The 12,703-nt window shown below is 42.3% G+C and overlaps 1 protein-coding gene across 2 annotated transcripts in view; it reads right to left on the bottom strand.

Annotated features, from left to right (window-relative positions):
* Nucleotides 1-296: 296 nt before the first annotated feature.
* GGT7 (gamma-glutamyltransferase 7) overlaps nucleotides 297-12,703 on the bottom strand; it is an 88,373-nt gene continuing 75,966 nt past the window's right edge. Inside the window, exons 13-15 of one of the 2 annotated variants that reach the window (XM_073606379.1) lie at nucleotides 10,594-10,731; nucleotides 5,798-5,897; nucleotides 297-637 (exon numbers count right to left, since the gene is read on the bottom strand). In XM_073606379.1, coding sequence (XP_073462480.1) covers nucleotides 474-637; nucleotides 5,798-5,897; nucleotides 10,594-10,731 — 402 coding nt within the window. In that variant the 3' untranslated portion in view covers nucleotides 297-473. The remainder of the gene's footprint in view (nucleotides 638-5,797; nucleotides 5,898-10,593; nucleotides 10,732-12,703) is intronic. The other variant, XM_073606381.1, reaches the window with a different exon arrangement.

Consider the following 12,703-nt stretch of genomic DNA (forward strand, 5'->3'; position numbering starts at 1 on the left):
CCGACATTTGTGTGACTGTGTGTATGCAAGACAAGTATGAGCCAACATCCGTTGTAAAAAAATCCAGGATTTTGTTGTCGGAATGTCCGATCGTGTGTACGCGGCATAAGACCTTCTTGTAATGGCTACAGCAAGTGGCAAATTTAGGAGGTTGCAGGATTCTTGAATTCAGACAAAATTATCACATTTTGCTAGGGGTAGTGATGAATCTCTTTGGAGACAAAATGGAAGCTTTTACCTTGAATAAATATCTGCCAGTGTGTGGCCAGCATAATGGTCTAAATAGTTTCTAAAGGCAGATAATAATTTTAGTTTATTCTGATTAAAGAAACATTATACAGGTTGCAGGTTTGTTCTTGGAAACACTGACAGACATGTTAAAATCCATAGTGAAAGTTCAGAGGGTTTTGGCTTGGGTATCCGCATCGTTTCTGTTTCGTACAGCAAATTGGTGTACATCTGACCAGACGTTGTTACAAAATGGTGGCAGCTTCTGCATCGCTACTTCGAGGGTCTTTGATACCGATGATCAGATCGTTGCTCCTGCGTGAACCATGGACCAAAGACAGGATGTGTGTCTGGTCTAGCCGGTGTCCTTTCAGTTCTAGGCCCTGGGTATCGTTTTCTGGAAAAGCACCTATTGACAAATATATTTTTATTGTCATTTTTCAAAAATACAGAAATAAATATTGTCTAGTCATATTGTAATGATTGCCAACAGAATCTGGCCACAGTTTAAATGACAAGTGAATTTAACCACTTCAGCCCAGGAAGGATTTACCCCCTTCCTGACCAGAGCACTTTTTGCGATTCGGCACTGCGTCGCTTTAACTGACAACTGCGCGGTCGTGCGACGTTGTACCCAAACAAAATTGCCGTCCTTTTTTTCCCATAAATAGAGCTTTCTTTTGGTGGTATTTGATCGCCTCTGCGGTTTTTATTTTTTGCGCTATAAACAAAAAAACGCATAATTTTGAAACAAACGCATTATTTTTTACTTTTTGCTATAATAAATATCCCCCAAAAATATATAAAAAACAATATTTTTCCTCAGTTTAGGCCGATATGTATTCTTCTACATATTTTTGGTAAAAAAAAATCGCAATAAGCATATATTGATTGGTTTGCGCAAAAGTTATAGTGTCTACAAAATAGGGAATAGATTTATAGCATTTTTATTATTATTATTTTTTTTTTTTACAAGTAATGGCGACGATCTGCAATTTTTATCATGACTGCGAAATTATGGCGGACACATCGGACAATTTTGACACATTTTTGGGACCATTAGCATTAATACAGCGATCAATGCTATAAAATTGCATTTATTGCTGTAGAAATGTCACTGGCAGTGAAGGGGTTAGCACTAGGGGGCGCTCGAGGGGTTAACTGTGTTCCCTGGGAGGTGATTCTAACTTTAGGGGGAGGGGACTGACTGGGGGAAGTGACGGATCGTGGTTCCTAGCTAATAGGAACACACGATCTGTCACTCCTGTCAGAACAGAACAGGGAAGTGTGTGTTTACACACACTCGTCCCTGTTCTGTCTCTCCTGCTCACGATTGCTCATGGTCGGCGGTCATCGCAACCATCAGCCACGAGCATCGGCACACCCTCTGTGCAGCGTGCGCCTGCTATCCCGACCCAGCGAGCTGACATATAGCTACGACGGCTCGCACAGGGGAGCCAACCTGCCACAGTATAACTGCGGCGGTTGGTCGGGAAGAGGTTAAAGAATATGTCAACCCAGCATTTCAAGCGCAGTGTTTCGTATCTGATTATTTTAAAACAGGACACATTAACTGCTTGCCGACCACCGCACACAGATGTACGTCGGCAGAATGGCACAGGCAGGCAAATGGGCGTACCTGTACATCCCTTTAAATTTGCCGCCTAACGGGAGCGTGCCTGCGGGTCCTAGGAACTGGATGTTCGCCAACGGCCAGCGATTGCAGTGTGGAGAGGTAGAACGGGGAGATGCCTATGTAAACAAGGCATTTCCCCGTTCTGCCTAGTGACATGACAGGGAGCTACTGCTGCCTGTCATCAGGAGCAGTGATCTCTGTCATGTCAGTGGAAGCCCATCCCCCCACTGTTGGAATCACTCCCTAGGACACACTTAACCCCTTGATCGCCCCTAGTGTTTAACCCCTTACCTGCCATTGTCATTTACACAGTAACCAGTGCATTTTTATAGCACTAATCGCTGTACAAATGACAATGGTCCCAAAATAGTGTCAAAAGTGTCCGATGTGTCCGCCATAATGTCGCAGTCACGATAAAAATCGCAGATCGCCGCCATTACTAATAAAAAAGAATTAATAAGAAAAATGCTATAAATCTATCCCCTATTTTGTAGAAGCTATAACTTTTGCGCAAACCAATCAATATACGCTTATTGCGATTTTTTTTTTTTTACCAAAAATATGTAGAAGAATACATATCGGCCTAAACCGAGAAAAAAATTAGTTTGTTTATATATTTTTTGGGGATATATATTATAGCAAAAAGTAAAAATATTGCTTTTTCCAAAATTGTCGCTCTTTTTTTGTTTATAGCGCAAAAAAGTAAAAACCGCAGAGATGATCAAATACCACCAAAAAAAGCTCTATTTGTGGGAAAAAGAAGGAAGTCAATTTCGTTTGAGTGCAATGTCGCACGACAGCGCAATTGTCAGTTAAAACGACGCAGTGCCGTATCGCAAAAAGTGCTGTGGTCAGGAAGAGGGTAAATCCTTCTGGGGTTAAATGAAAATCATTCGTTCTGTTCACGTTTGAGAAAAATTTTGGAGTTTATCCCTTTGTAAATTTTCATTAACAAAGTCTAAATTGGATGTGGAAAGTTGTGTACACACTATACGAAAATCGAATGATCGTGCCTCATATGGAATTTTTCTACCGATTTTCTCATAGTGTGTACCCCCCTTTATAATTCACATTCCCTTGCCACACTGCATAATCAGAAAATGTAGGTCATACCACTGTTTCATGTTTCACCTTTGCAGCTTCCTTTTTCACCTTTTTGCTCACTTGACAATGTATTAGCATCATCAAATTGCAAATTCATTGTCCAAGTAAGTGTCCTGCGACACGGTAAGCTGCAACGCTGAAATAATAAGTAATGGTGTCATCTAACTGGCTATTTACATATAGAAGTGAATTTGTTCTACTGTGAACCATTGATTGTTAAAAAAGGAAGTGTTGCACAATACATGCTTAAGGAAGCAGACCCTTCTAGAACAAATAATGAAGTTGATTATGGAGAATTCATAGTAAAGTAAAATGAATGGCTTCTACCTTTAGCATAATTGCAGTGTTTTCTTGGCAACATTAGCATTTTAATGATTGCTTTTACTTGTTTATCTTTAAAAATGCATACCTGGACAAGGGGTGGGCAGGAAGGGCAGCTGCTTGCCACCTTATCCTTTTAAGTAAATGTATAGGGGGCTTTGTGGGTTGCCAATCCCAAAATGAGTATGAAAGAGCAGATACCCCCCAAGGTAAGAATTAAGGACTTTGTAGGCAACAAGGAAAAGGTTATAAACAAAAATTGTATAAATGATATTTATTTATTTATAGAAAATATCAAATTATTCAGGTGCAAACATCACCAAAGATATAATTGATAAAAACAACAAGTTACAATAGTAAATCATTAGTGCGTGGTAATTGTGGATATTCACCCCGACGCGTTTCAGGACAATTGTGGGGTCCTTTCATCAGGGGCGTTCAAGGCAAGATGAGACTACCATAGCACATTCTAAAAGCAAAAACAAAAAGCAGGAAAATAATAATAGAAAAACAACAAAGTATGCCCATCATGGACAAGGGCCAAGAAACGGGAGCATCGTTGAGACCGAGATTGAGAGATCACCTACCGATTGGATAGACTTAGTATTGCATACACCTCCAGATAGTGTGCCAACTGGTGTCGTACGGTCGTAAAATCCCAATCCAAGTCATCTCCATCTCACACTGCTCCACGGCATCCGCTGTGATTTTACGGCCGTACGACACCAGTTGGCACACTATCTGGAGGTGTATGCAATATTAAGTCTATCCAATCGGTAGGTGATCTCTCAATCTCGGTCTCAACGATGCTCTTGGCCCTTGTCCATGATGGGCATACTTTGTTGTTTTTTGTTTTTGTCTGTTTGTTTTCTATTATTATTTTCCTGCTTTTTGTTTTTGCTTTTAGAATGTGCTATGGTAGTCCCATCTTGCCTTGAACGCCCCTGATGGAAGGAAACGCGTCGGGCCGAATATCCACACTTACCACGCACTAACGATTTACTATTGTAACTTGTTGTTTTTGTTAATTCTATCTTTGGTGATGTTTGCACCTGAATAATTTAATATTTTCTATAAATAAATATCATTTATACAATTTTGTTTATATCCCTTTCCTTGCTGCCTACAAAGTCCCTAATACTAACCTTGGGGGGGGGGGGGGTATCTGCTCTTCCACCTCATCCCATTAAACCCAAACACATATGAATTTACACAGGTTCTGAGGCTAATTAAATGCAGATAAGGCAACACGTGAGTTTAATTACAACCTTAATCAGCCACAGAACCTGTGTAATTCATATGTGTTTGGGTTTAAAGGGATGAGGTGGCAACTCTAGCAGCTGCCCTGGGCACTGTGGAATAATATGAGGTGGGGGCACCAGGAGGAGATTGGGGGGAGGATATTTGTGCTTGGGGGGGGGGACTTGGGTGGCAGCAGGGGGTAAGAATTGTTCTAGGAGGAGAAATTTGGTGTACTAGGAAAGGTGATTTGTTGAATTTGTGTTGGGAGGGGGAATGTGGGAAGAGGAGATTTGGGTGTTTGTGCTAGAAGAGATGATATGGTATAGGGAGGAGGGAATTGGTGCTAGGAGGGATTTTTTTTTGGGGGGGGGGGATTTGTGCTAGGAGGGGAAATGTATGTGGGGGAATTTGTGCTTGGAGGGGGGGTTTGGAGTGGGAGAAGAGGATGTGTACCCAGAGGGGAAATTTTAGGGGTAGTGGAACTGTGCTAGGAGGAGTGATTTTTTGGAGGGGGAGGGGGGTGGGATTTGAGCTGAGGGGATTTCAGTAGGGGGGCGGATTTGTTCTGGGAGGTGGGGAAATTTATGCTTAGGCGGTGAGCATCCTGATACATAGATTTATTTACTAAAATTGAAGAGCACAAAATCTGGGGCAGCTCTGCTTAGAAACCAATCAGCTTGCAAGTTTTAGCCCTCGTTCACATTGGAGGCAGGTTTGAAATCATGCGAGTTCAGCTGAACTCGCGCAATTTCAAACCCGCATTTCATTGCGAGTTTGGGGATGATTTGAAAGACATCTGTGTGGGCCCATGTACAGATGTCGATTGAAATCGTCCCGAAGTACCCAAAAGTAGTGCAGGAACTACTTTTGGAAATCGGTGCGGCACCACAAAGTTGACATCGCACGGATTCCGACGGTGCCGTTGCCAGCAAAAGTCAAATCATCGGCCCGATGTGAACGGGGGCTTATTGCCAAAGCTCAATTGAACAAGCTGAAGTTAGAAGATGATTGGCTACTATGCACAGCTGTGCCAGATTCTGCACCGGTTTTAGTAAATGTGCCCCATAATGTTTGTACATCTTGGGGGGGGCGCAGTTTGGCATGCTCCCCCTGGGCTCCAGATGACCTTGTCCCGGCACGGCATACTGTACATCATGGACATACTTTTCACCTGGCAGTTAGATCATGCCTGCACAGTCAACAGCCCTCTTATTTCTAAGGTCATCTAAACACAGTAGAACATATACAGTACTATGGACAACTCACTATCAATTTGCAGGAGGTTAGTCTCGAGGTCTGGATGCAGCCGTCCTTCAGATATGCTATCGCTCAAATTCTTGTTAAATGATAAAACATTTAGAAGGACCTGTAAGTAAAAAAAATGAAGCTGGATAGTAATTTAACTAAGAAATTCAATAAATAAAGACTTATTAGGACTGGAGCAAATTTTCTACTTAGTTTAGTTGCTTGGTTGACCCACAGTCTTCCACACATGTTCTTTTGCATTAGAAGGCTTTTTGATGATAACACCCTCCCATATTTATGGCCATCAGAAACCTTCTAAAGCTTCATAATAGCTCACAAATGTCTGGGTGAGCATCAGCTGAATCATCCACTGATTTCTTGTATCTTTTGGAGAATCCATTAAGTGAGATTTCCATCAAGTAATTTGTGCCCCTGTCCCATCAAACAAGGGAATTACTGTCTATGAAGATAGGAAAATCCTGGACTGCCGCACTCCGTGAAAAAGCATCTTTATTGAAAAATATGTGAATAAAATCCCAAAGTGCAGACAATGGTCAAAAAGTGGACACAACGGGAATCAAATGGCTAACGCGTTTCACATCAAATGATGCTTACTCATAGCATGAGCCAGCTATGAGTAAGCATCATTTGATGTGAAACGCGTTAGCCATTTGATTCCCGTTGTGTCCACTTTTTGACCATTGTCTGCACTTTGGGATTTTATTCACATATGTTTCAATAAAGATGCTTTTTCACGGAGTGCGGCAGTCCAGGATTTTCCTATCTCCATAGACTTGTGCATAGCCAGCACCCAGAAGTGTGCAGTAGGGCGGGAGTATTCATCAAAGCACGGAGACTTAAAGAGCGGTATCTCCTTTTTACTTCTTATTATTAAGGGAATTACTGTCCTGCAGGTTAACTATTGATTTATTTCTTTCATTCTACATCTTAGAAAATCTACAGGGACAATGTGAGGCCTTCATTTGTCACTGTAATAGCTACCACAGGACAAGGGGGAAATCATGCAGCCAAATGCCCTGAAAATAAGAAACCACCATGTGATTCAATGTCTGTCTGGGTACACAGAACGCACATTTTGAATCGTTTAGGGACTTTGGCCTTTAACCACTTCAGCCCCGGAAGATTTGGCTGCTGAATGACCGGGCCATTTTTTGCGTTTCGGCACTGCGTCGTTTTAACTGACAATTGCGCAGTCGTGCGACTCTGCACCCAAACAAAATTGACGTCCTTTTTTCCCCACAAATAGAGCTTTATTTTGGTGGTATTTGATCGCCTCTGCGGTTTTTATCCTTTGCGCTATAAACAAAAAAAAAGCGACAATTTTGAAAAAACACAATATTTTGTACTTTTTGCTGTAATAAATATCCTCATTTAAAAAAAAAAAAAAAAATTTTTTTCTCAGTTTAGGCCGATATGTATTCTTATACAAATCAAAATAAGCATAGATTAATTGGTTTGCGCAAAAGTTATAGCATCTACAAAATAGGGGATAGATTTATCACATTTTTACTATTATTATTTTTTTTTTACTAGTAATGGCGGCGATCTGCGATTTTTATCGTGACTGCGATATTGCGGCGGACACTTTTGACACTATTTTGGGACCATTCACAGTTATACAGCGATCAGTGCTATAAAAAATGCACTGATTACTGTGTAAATGTGACTGGCAGGGAGGGGGTTAACACTAGGAGGTGATCGAGGGGTTAATTATGTTTCCTAGGGAGTGATTCTAACTATAGGGGGAGGGGACTCACAAGGGGAGGAGACCAAAGGTGTTCCTCTGTACTGGGAACACACCATCGGTCTCCTCTCCTCTGTAAAAACACAGATCCCCGGTCCTGCTGTGTGACTGTGTGCTGCGATTTTTATCGCAACTGCAACATTATGGCGGGCACATCGGACAATTTTGACACATTTTTGGGACCATTGACATTTATACAGCGATCAGTGCTACTGTATAAAAATGCACTGATTACTGTAAAAATGTCACTGGCAGTGAAGGGGTTAACACTAGTGAGCGATCAAGTGGTTAACTGTGTTCCCTGGGAGGTGATTCTAACTGAAGGGGGAGGGGACTGACTAGAAGAAGTGACAGATCGTGCTTCCTAGCTAATAGGAACACACGATCTGTCACTCCTCTCAGAGCAGAACACAGATTTGTGTGTTTACACACACAGTTCCGTGTTCTGTCCTTCATGCTCGCGATCGCTCGTGGCCCACAGTCATCGTGACCATCGGCCACGAGCGGGCGCACGCCTGCAGCGGGCACGGGCGCACGCCTGCTATCCCGATCCCACGAGCCGACGTATAGCTACGACGGTTCGCAGGATCGTGCCGACCTGCCTCCGTATAATGACGGCGGCTGGTCGGCAAGCGGTTAAACAGCCTGACACATAGAACAGAATGACAATAGTTGAAATGGAAATTTTGAAGGCCTGAAATTGGTGTACCTCAGGTTGCCAGTGGTAGAGCTCTGATGAAGAGGGTTTACCCTCGAAGCACGTAAGCTATTTCTGCACCATTAAGGCAGCACCTATGTTGGTTGTGAAGGTTCAAAAGTCAGAGATTTGTGCTTATTGTTCTTAGAGACTTTGGATGTTATGGATTTTAATATGCATGACATACTTTATGTATTTACATTGAGTACTTTTGAGTACAAATTTTTTGGAGGATTTTACACTATGCTGGTAATCTCTGTTCATTATTCAGTGTCCCATATTAGTTGAGCTAATACTAAACCTCTTAATTTTAGGAGTTATGAACAGGACAACCCACCACCATCATTGTGATGCTGACTCTGGCTGCCTGACAGTGTTAATTTTTACATCAAATTTCGATCTGGTCTTAGTCATAGTCTTTTGAATAAGATGTCATTTTAGTTTTAGTCATATTTTAGTCATCTGAATTGTTTTAGTTTTAATCATATTTTAGTTGACTAAAATCTCCAGTACATTTTAGTCAACTAAAATCTAACGTGTTTAGTTAAATTGTAATGCATTATTTAAGCATCTCTCTAGAATTTCCACACTCATTATATACTCCTGTAAATCTAATAACATGTTATATTTATGGTATTAAGGTTTAAACATGCACTACAGACACAGATTTAGCCGTGATATATAACATCTTTATAAATAAAATCAAGTTTCATGAACAAACAAAAATATTGCTTTTTGAGAAACATAAGTGCAACTTTAAAATATATATGTAAAAAAAAACAAGTGTAAACTCTTTTTTCTTTTTAACAGCTTAGTAGATATCCCCTATTTATCCTTATGTAAAGTGCAATAGTGCAATACATGTTTAAACACTTCCCGCCCGGTCTATAGCAGATTGACAGCCAGGAAGTGGTTCTGTTATTCTGACTGGGCGTCATATGACATCCAACAGGATAACATGCCGGCGAGCGCCCACAGGGGCATGCAGCGCGGCGATAGCGCGTGTGGCGTGTCAGTCTGACACGCCGCATCTCCGATCGTGATAAGGAGCCTCTGTCAGAGGCTTCTTACCACGTGATCAGCTGTGACCAATCACAGCTAATCATCGCATGAACCAAGAAGTGCCGGTAAACAGCATTCCTTGGTTTGCGCTGACAGGGAGAGCCGATCGGCGGCTCTCCCTGTCGGGGGGGGGGGTTCTCTGCTGATAACCAGACATTGATTATCAGCACAGCCCCTTTAGATGTGCCAATCAGTGCCCCAATAATAAAGTCTGCCAGTGCCCACAACAGTTCCAATCAGTGCCCGCCACAGTGCCAATTAGAGCCCACCACAGTGAAAATCAGTGCCCATTACAGTGACAATCATTGCCCAGCAGTAACATCTGTCAGCACCTCATCATCAGTGCTGCCCATCAGTGCCACCTGTCAGTGCCAATCAGTACCGCCTATCAGTGCCAGTCAGTGCTTCCTGTCAGTGCCCATCACAGCCGCCTGTCGGTGACCATCACAGCTGCCTGTCAGTGCCCATCAGTGCCAACGATCAGTGCTCATAAATGTCATCTATCAGTGCCCATCAGTTCCTCCTATCAGTGCCCATTAGTGCTGCATATTTGTGCTGCCTATCAGTGCCCATCAATTCTACATATTAGTGCCTCCTCATCAGTGCCCATCAATGCCACCTTATCATTGACAACTCATCAGTGCCCATCAGTGCCACCTCATCAGTGCCCATCAGTTCCGCCTCATCAGTGCCCGTCAGTGAAGGGGAAAACAAAATTTTATGACAGAAACTAAGAAAAATGTTTTTTTTTTCAAAAATGTTGGTCTTTTTTAGTTGGTTTAGCAAAAAAATAAAAACACCACCAAAAGAAATTTCTATTTGTGGAAAGAAAATGATAAAAATGTAGTTTGGGTACAGTGTAGCATGACCGCACAATTGTCATTCAAAGTGCGACAGCGCTAAAAGCTGAACATTTTCCTGGGCAGGAAGGGGCGAAAGTGCCTATTATTGAATGGTTAAACTTTAATGTGCTATTATTATAGGCTGGAGATGGAATTGTGTTGCTGATTTTGAAAAGGCCAGCAGGGCAGTGTTAATTTTGTCGTCAAATTTCAATTTAGTTTTAGTCATAGTCTTTTGACTAAAATACCATTTTAGTTTTAGTCGTATGTTAGTGAACTAAAAGCAGAACCATTTTCAGTTGCTTTACAAACCAGTTGACTGAGTCATTTGTCAAGCAGGCACAGTGTTGGGTTTATCTTGATTTTTTCTTTAGAACAATGCCAATATAAACAGTGATATATGTTAAAAAGGCTATGGGTCTTATAAAAAAAAAAAGTCATACTGTCAAACCTGAGTAATGCCAGAGAGTGCCCGTTCTCCATTTGATCCTCCGAGGGAAAGGTAGGTACCACAAAGACCTTGTGCAGGCCTCACCACAGTGGGAAGCAGGAAAGAGAGGGGCCTTTTCCCAGGTTCAACAATGTTCTGCTGCAGATAAAACAAGCAAAATAATAGCCAGACTTGCAAGTCTCACAAATGTAGCAGCTCAGCAAAATAAAGTATCTGAAATGATTGACTGTGGATTGCATTGCATTTTATATACTCTGGCATGCTTCCTGCCTGTTATAAGGTGCTTGTACACCTACCAACTACAGGGCAGCGTATAACCCAACTCCAGCCTGATGCCGCGTACACACAGGCGGACTTTTCGACCGGACTGGTTCAACGGACTTTCCGATGGACTTCCGACGGACTTTCGAATGAACAGACTTGCCTACACACGATCACACTAAAGTCCGACGGATTCGTACGTGATGACGTACCACCGGACTAAAATAGGGAAGTAGACAATAGATAGACAGTAGCCCATAGCTGCCCTAGCGTGGGTTTTTGTTCGTCGGACTAGCATACAGACGAGCGGATTTTTCGACCGGACTCCGTCGGACAAATTTGAAACATGTTCCAAATCTAAAGTCCGTCAGATTTTCGACTGAAAAAGTCTGCTGTAGGTTCGATGGAGCCCACACACGGTCGGATTGTCCGCCGGATTCGGTCCGGTCGAAAAGTCAGCCCATGTGTACACGGCATAATTCTATACAGAGCTGGGAAGCATCCCACTGAGGAGAAACCAGAAAATGATGGAAAATCCTTCCAGTGGGACACATCAGGGTAATACTACTGCCTGTATTTCTGTCCCAATGACAACCGTCCTCCTAATTTTTCATCCTGCTGTCATAGGTAAAATTACCCCTGTGCAGTCATAGACAGTGAAAAAAGTTGACAGAAGTATTTACTCTACTCACATTTAAAAAAAAAAAAAAAAAGGCAAACCTGGACTAGGGTTACAAGTTAGTTTTCCTGACAGCTGAACATCTGGTTTCCAAGAGACTGGAGAAGAAGCCTGTTTGTTATGAGGGCAACGTATGGATTACAAACAAGGTCTGTACAAGGAACAAGGTTCTGTAGGTTTGATCTTAAATTGAATTTGTATGTAAGTTGGAACAGGAACATTTTTTAAGTGTAACTCCAGCCCAAAAAAATAATCTTTACGTTTTTTGGATAGCATAGGGAAGGGTTAACACCCCTGTAACGTTTGTTTTGCTGTCTGTGCCTCTGTTCAAAAGATTTGTTGTGGAAACAAGGATTGGTGATAAAGCTTCAGTGGAGACACCTTTTTCCCCAGGATAACTCTTACAGGAGTGAATTTCCCTTCCTAGGGGTAGATTTCCTCTCACTTCGTATGTAAGCTGGATGTTTGTAACTCGGAGACTGCCTGTATTGGCAAAACTTTTTTATTTTATTTTGGATAGCACAAGGGAGGGTTAACCTCTTCAAGCTGGTGCCTCGCGGCCCTTTAAGAAGTTTAGGGTCCTGGGAGGCGGAGCGGAGCGAGTTTAAGATCCGGGATTGGCTGTCACGGCAGTCATGTGATCCGAAAACTCCAGATCGCAAGCAACAATCAGGAACTTTCGGTTAGGCGCCAGTGACTGTGCCGGGAGTGCGCTCTCTGCACAGCTGTATTGACTGCAATTCATGCAAATATGCGGCCTCACGGCTCCCAGGCCAAGGCACTGAGAGGCTGCATATTTGCGTGCAGCCGGTGCAAAGGGGTTAAAGCCCCTGTCAGATTTCTTTTCGCCATTTGTGTTCCATTGCAGAGATTTCCCTTCACTTCCTGTCCCATAGCCAAACAAAAAGTGATAGGAAATCCCTGCAAATTAAGGGAAATCCTTGGGGACCCCAAGGTCACCAGAACTAGTTTTTTTTCTGGGGGCAACCCAACATTTCGGATTTTCATTTATTTTCACTTCTACTGATAAAGGTAAACAAGACAAATACAGTGATACCTCAGTTCACTATCTTAATTAGTGAAACGACTCTGGTCGCAAACCAAATTGGTTGCGAACCAAGGCAAATTTTCCCATAGGGTTCAATGTAAATCAGGTTAATCCGTTCTGAA

Source organism: Aquarana catesbeiana, linkage group LG12, assembly GCF_042186555.1.
Source record: "Aquarana catesbeiana isolate 2022-GZ linkage group LG12, ASM4218655v1, whole genome shotgun sequence".
NCBI lineage: Eukaryota > Metazoa > Chordata > Amphibia > Anura > Ranidae > Aquarana > Aquarana catesbeiana.